The sequence below is a fragment of the Stegastes partitus genome, unplaced genomic scaffold, assembly GCF_000690725.1.
Source record: "Stegastes partitus isolate 25-593 unplaced genomic scaffold, Stegastes_partitus-1.0.2 Scaffold1076, whole genome shotgun sequence".
Lineage (NCBI taxonomy): Eukaryota > Metazoa > Chordata > Actinopteri > Pomacentridae > Stegastes > Stegastes partitus.
In genome coordinates this window covers 143,760-150,312 of record NW_007578807.1, presented here as the reverse complement: position 1 = coordinate 150,312, position 6,553 = coordinate 143,760, and the positions used below count along the sequence as shown (strand labels likewise).

At 47.8% G+C, this 6,553-nt stretch overlaps 1 protein-coding gene across 3 annotated transcripts in view; it reads right to left on the bottom strand.

Moving 5' to 3' along the window:
* The window catches only part of LOC103367675 (guanine nucleotide-binding protein G(o) subunit alpha-like), a 107,131-nt gene that overhangs the window by 17,031 nt on the left and 83,547 nt on the right, over positions 1-6,553 (bottom strand). For all 3 annotated transcript variants that reach the window (XM_008295781.1, XM_008295782.1, XM_008295783.1), the window contains exons 5-6: positions 3,664-3,792; positions 1,478-1,607 (exon numbers count right to left, since the gene is read on the bottom strand). In XM_008295781.1, coding sequence (XP_008294003.1) covers positions 1,478-1,607; positions 3,664-3,792 — 259 coding nt within the window. The remainder of the gene's footprint in view (positions 1-1,477; positions 1,608-3,663; positions 3,793-6,553) is intronic.

Below are 6,553 nucleotides of genomic sequence, written 5' to 3'. Positions count from 1 at the left end.
GTGCACGTAAGCACACTCACTGCTCTGCCATCAGTGCGTTGCAGCACTAACCTGTACAGGGTTAGGGTTAGCCGTCACTGAGCAGTAGCTCCCTACAACAGAAGAATGACGTCCACAACGCAGAGCTTCAAGAGTTTCGGACGCAAACAAACAGAAAAACAACAACAGGAAACCAGCAGCAAACATCTACCAGCTGATGGACAGTTTGACAGAAGCAGAAATGCGGTGGCGTGCCAAGTCCCTGCATAATCCTATTGATCCTCTGCCCCAATAACTCAAGTGTAATGACCCTACGTTCATCATTTACGCTGGCGTACGGTTCACTAGCAACATAAGCCCATCACACAAGGGCCACGAGTTAAAATACTGCAGCCTGCCAAGTCTGTCCGAAGCACTTCCTGTTTACATCAGAACGCTGACATACTGCTGCACACGAGCGCCGCTCGTCACAATCTGCCAGCAAATATTGGCGTAATTGTCACGATAAATATATATCACCTGTGTCAATACGCTGCTGGCACAGCATTGGACCATAAATGTGGCGGTACTTAAATAAAACATGACCATGTGGCGGATGCGTTTTCTGTAACAGCTCGGCTAAACTGAGTCCACTCATAGCTGTTGCTAGGTAACCGGCTTTTGGATGCTGAGGCGTCTCCTCAGCTGTGATGTCCTGACACATGCTTACAGTCAGCAACGTGATGCAACATCATAAGAGCTGAGCACACCATGAAAGGACGCAGAACAATAAAAACAGCTCCATCAGAAGAAGCGGAAAAAACACTACAATTCACACAAACACAAGCGATCGGATCACCAGTCCGGTTCTGAATAAAGCAGCAGTTCTCCCAGAGCTCCAGGATCTGCCGTCAGCAGCAGCTTCATTCCAAACACTTTGTCCAGTAAATAGACTCCCTGCAGCTCACTGGACACTCGACTGTCTGTCAGTGTAACAACAGCATCAGGTCCAGCGTCCATCCAACAACCTTGTCTGCGCTTTCATGTCATTTCCTGTGCGTGTGCGTGTGCGTGTGCGTGATGTGACTCTCAGTGTTTGGACGTGTGACTGTGTGACAAAAGGCAGGGATGGAAATCATAGGCAGAGAGTGTGTATTGTGGTAAATGGGTCAGAACATGGACGGCACGAGGCAGGCAGGACGGCTCCTCTCACAGCACGCATCCTGCTTCTGGATCAGAACCCTCAGACCCACGAGAAAACACAAAACAACAGCAAACGTCCTGAAGTGTTTCCTCCCACAGCTACAGCGACAAACGCCGTCCTACAGAACTCTGGAACACACCGGGTCTGGTCCTGGAAACAGCTTTCAACTAAGAGGCACACACACACATCTACACACACACTCACACACACACACATTTACACACACACATCTACACACACCNGAGCGTGTGAAAGCACACCCGCCATGTTCTATGCGGTTTTCTAAAGTGTGTTGCAGGGTTTCATGGGTCTTACCGTGGTCTCGTCCTCGTGCAGCACCTGGTCGTATCCGCTGAGCGCCACACAGAAGATGATGGCTGTGACGTCCTCAAAACAGTGGATCCACTTCTTCCTCTCCGACCTCTGACCTCCCACATCAAACAGCCTGACGGAGACGGACACGGATCGTAAATCATCTCAGTCACGAAGGAATCGTTTCATTTACTCGACATTTCGTCTTAAACGTGGTTCAGCTCCATTCGGTAGCGTCGCAGCAACACTTCAGGAGTCTGGCTCTTTCTTGTTCATGCCGTCTGCGTTTCCATTTGTCAATGAAGGCATTTCCTGGATTTCTATTGGATCATTTATCCAACACCGGCCCGTTTTACGTTCAGGTGGAACACCTCTGGCCCTCTGATTAAAGTGATCTGATGCTGTCAGCTTCAGGTTTCACACTCTGTGACGGGGACCTGAAACCTAAAGGTTCTGCTTATGGGACGTGTTGTGTTCAGTTAGAATACTGACCATCATTTTCTTTGCTCACATTCTTACTTTTGTTCTCTTTCTGATGTGGTTCAGCTGAACCCACTGAACACATGAACCTCCAGGATGGACGTGGGTCTGTCCATCCTGGAGGATGACCAGGGTTTTAGCCTGACTCCTTCAAAGTGTAAATTAACCCTCTGAACCCAAAGCAGCCAGTTTTGGGGCATTTTCTTTTATTGCTGTCACATCTTTACTGGAATAGAAATCCATAGAAGCAGCACAGCTGTGACCAGCAGAACTCATGCAGAGAGATTTTCTGCAATATTATACGTTTTTTTATAAGTCATAAAAAACCCAAAAGTCATATGTCTTTATTTGTTTACAATGTTTTCCAAAAGCCCAGCTGTGGGCTCCGACTTCTGCAGACCCAGTAGAGATAAACTTGATCAAACTCTTCACTGTGCTGAGTGAATCTCCAACAACCTGCTGCTCTGTGTCGCGTGACTGAACCATTGATTCTACTGATCGGGTCGTTTTATTTCTCCCGTGTGCTCGGCGTGAACACCGTCTGCAGTTCATCTGAAAACATGACTGTTGCTCAGCTGGATCGCGACTTCTCGTTGGAGCCGAGAGGCGCACAAGCTTCAGCTTTATTTACAGGATCTTGTGCAAACTGTATTTTTAGCAACATGACATGTGGAATAAAGTGATTCTGATCAGATTAAATAACTGTTCACACATCAGGGGACCTCCGCTGAACATCTGACGTATTCGCTGCTTTTACTCGTTAACGCTCTGATGAATTGTGGACTTCTGGCTATTTCTGAAGTGAAGAATGATTTCCAACCACCAGAGGGATCAATCGTCTGAAATGACGAATATAGGTGAGGCGTGGGAGCACTCTGATGTATTCCTCCTGTCTGTGCATGGGTTTCTGATGACCACTGGGGGCAGTAGTCCTTCAGTGCTGGCCTATTACATTCAGAACTTTGGTCCGACACTACACCCAGGATCTTCCAACTAAAACCCCACCTGACTGATTTTAGGAGGAACACAGCAGAGCTGAGGCTGAACCGTATACGTGGACCAACGTTAGCTGTTGTTTCCATAAGCTGCACATGACCTCATTCTCATGCCCGAGTTTATTTTTACGGCGTTCAGAATAGACTGGAAAACCACCAGAAAGGAGCGAGTCCAGAGCGAGCCGGAGCCGGTGGTGTGTGTGCTGGTGTAATGGTAGGTAGGCTGGTAGGACAGGAGCCGCCCACTCGCTGCTGGCTGCCAGGAACAGCAACATCCAGGCTTCTGAACACACACCCAGCTGGACTCCTGCATCACTCAGCAGCACAGCGAACAGTCTGTGGATCTGAACAGTAACTAGCTGCTGAACGCAAAGGTGCATCCACCCTGAAAAATAATTGGTGCCAGCAGTTCATTAGCCTTCTGCAGCGCGTTGCTATCGCTGCTTTATATTCATGCACTCAGGGGCAGGAATATTAAATCAGACTCCTCCTTCCTCTTCCCGTCCCTCCTGCCATCCCATAATGCCTCCCCTCTCTGTCATCATTCCCACAGCTCCTCGTTCTAATTGAATCAGACCTCATTAAAGATGGCAGAGAATCATAAATATAGACGCTTGTTTAAAGCATTTAATCTCATTAATTACAGACCGGAGCTCCTGCACGGATCGAGGAGCAGACGTTGGGTTAGTTCTTCTTTCACAGGCCGATGCTCACCTGAAGTGGAGGTTTTTGAAGGTGAAGTGTGTCTCGACGATGCCCGTGGTCTTCACCCGGGTCCTCAGGATGTCCTGCTCTGTCGGCTGGTAGTCTGCTGCACCGATCCGATCTAGGCTGTCCAGGTAGCTGCACGGGAAAACAGAGCGAACAGACTGAATCAGCAGCAAGAGAATAACTACCCCTCACAGTCTGAGCCTGTTCGGTGAGCATCTACACCTCACAGCAACATGCATTTCCCCTTTTCCAGACTAGTGATTGCCTGTTAGCACCAAGCGTAAAAAAATCAAGCACAAACTGTTTCGAACATTCAGAACTGCCTCCGCCTTAAACCCACCAGCGTCTCCTTCCTCGATGTCACAGCCAACCCCAGTGACTCAAAGTTCCCGCTGTAGGAGTTTCACTTCTGCGGTGCTCTAACCCACTTTGCATGATGGCCTAACGATGTATGTTCCGGCTCAGGTGGGTTAGCGTTACATCACGAGCACCGTACGCCGCCCGCCCACTAACTACTGTCTCTGATAATGAGAATAAACGAGTCCACGGGTCAGGCTCTGGCTCTACCTGCTGCCTTTCAGGGAGGCCAGAGGTCAGCAGCTGGTCTCTGGTGAATCACACCAGCTCACACATCAGCTGCTACCTCCAGCTCCGTCCACACATTATATGTGAAAAGAAGAACTTCTTGTTTGTTCTTATTTACTGGAAAACAGAAAATCTATTAGTGCACACATTTCTAATAATCCTACCATCAAAGCACGTATTCTCCCCCACTGGTGCACAACAAATGAATCAAAGCAGCCGCTGAGCGTCTGAAACGCACACATGCAGCGTGTCCACTTGGTAAAAAGTGAGAGAGGGAAGTGGGCCGTTGGTGAGACTGTTGGGTTATGTAATGGAATATCCCTGGAAGTGGACCTTTATTTTTTAATGTAGCATAAATCAAATAATCCTGAACAGTCCAGTCCAGAGACTCTGTGGCTGAAACAACGATCACTGCAGCTGCTGCATTAGTGCTCAAGGAAAAGAACAAAGAGACGGAGTTTTTTATTTTTATTCAGTCACTGAGAGGCTTTCGTTTCCCTCTGTCCTGTTCCCTTCCACTTGAATTCTAACACGAAGAGCAAAACCAGGTTGTTTTTCCACTCGACCAGTCCAACAGTACTGGTTTTTCTAAGCTGGAGGCTGTCAGGCTGAAAGACAAAGGAGCAGGAGAGATGACCCGAAGACGTACTCACACATCAGTACATCCATTTAGTGTAATGGATTCAAAGTTTGCATTTATAGATTAGCCAGAGTTGTTTCAGAGCTTTTAAAGGATGCTCGGTTACTTCCAGGAGAAGAGATCCACGCTGGGAGATGGAGGAGATGTTGGATAATTGTAACAGGAAGTGGACGCAGCGTCCGTGCACGTACACCGACCCGCTCTGCAAACAGGTTCAGGTTAACAACTATTGATCCCACAGAAAGGAATATGGGTGATATGCGGTTTGGAAGGAAGCAGATATGTGGAGCTGAAGGGATGCAGAGGGCAGCGTTTTCTTTCTGAGCCACAACCCAGATTTATCTTTCAGACTGAAAATAAAACCAAGCACATCCATCATATCCTCAGCAGATACGCCTGCTGGGCTCCCACAGATCGTCCGCTGACTGGATCAATGTCAGTGATTTGGTGTTAAAACATGTTTCAATTTACAAAATGAAAGGGCTGATGAGATTACAAGGCAGTCAGTCAGACGCTGCCGACGCTTCATCACCGACGCAATCCACAGCAGATCAATTATACGGCGTGGCTCATGAGACGCACGCTGGAACTCCACTCAAGGCATGACTCTGCAATAAAATACACATTCCAAGACAAAGGTGCTGCAAAGAAACACCACAAAAGGCCTTCAGCAGAGACATACAGCCATCCTGTAAGATGCAGGAACTCTACTGATGTGCCACCTGCTGTCAGCGCTAACAGCAGCTAACACCGTGTGATGGAGTGTCCTGAATACAAGTAAAAAGATTAAAAATACAGCTGCGTGCTCGTCTCCACCAGGCTGTTGTTACCACCATTCGGCTAGCTAACAGCAGTAAACAGCTGCTCTGCTCTGTTTGTTTCTACAGGATCCTGTGCAAACCTTTAGCAAAAGACACATGTAGAATAAAGTCATGATGATGAAATTCAATCAATTTAAGCTTATTTTTGGTTACTTTTTAAATTCCATTTAATCTAATTTGTCAGAAAACATGCCATTCAGCTTTTATTGGCAGTTTTCCAGAACCTGCAGCTTCACCCAACATGACAACGCGACTATGACAGGCTGAAGGTGGACCTCATGTTGGCTGTTTCCACTTCTCTGCTCGACTCCAACGTCTGTAAAGGAATTTAAAAACAACACTTAGATATGTGACTGAGGAGTAACAAAGGCCAGTCCAAGTCGCCGTGACTGTTGGGGCTTGCACATTTATCTTTGTGACCTCCATGTGAGCTTGGACCTTCTGTCAACAGAAGCAGTCTGCTCCTCCTGCTCGCCGCTTCCACGCTGCACTCATTCCCCAAAGAAACATTTCCACCATGAACTCACACTTGACATAAATTCCAGCATTTCACATGCACAACGTCCCCCGAAGACGCCGCGTATACCGCCATGCAAATGGCATGAGAGCGTGCCTGGCCAGGCACATGAGTTCTACTCTGTGGACCACCGCTGCATTCATCTTCTCGCTCACACTCATATTACTCTTCATGGTGCTCTGAGTCGATTAACAGCAGATTGTCTCATTTCCCCGGTGATGTAAAGTGTTATAGATTATCACTGAAAGAGCCTCGTGCACACAAGACAGACAACTGGAGAGAGCTGTGGGGCTGTCAGCAGGAGGAGGAGGAGGAGGAGGAGGAGGAGGA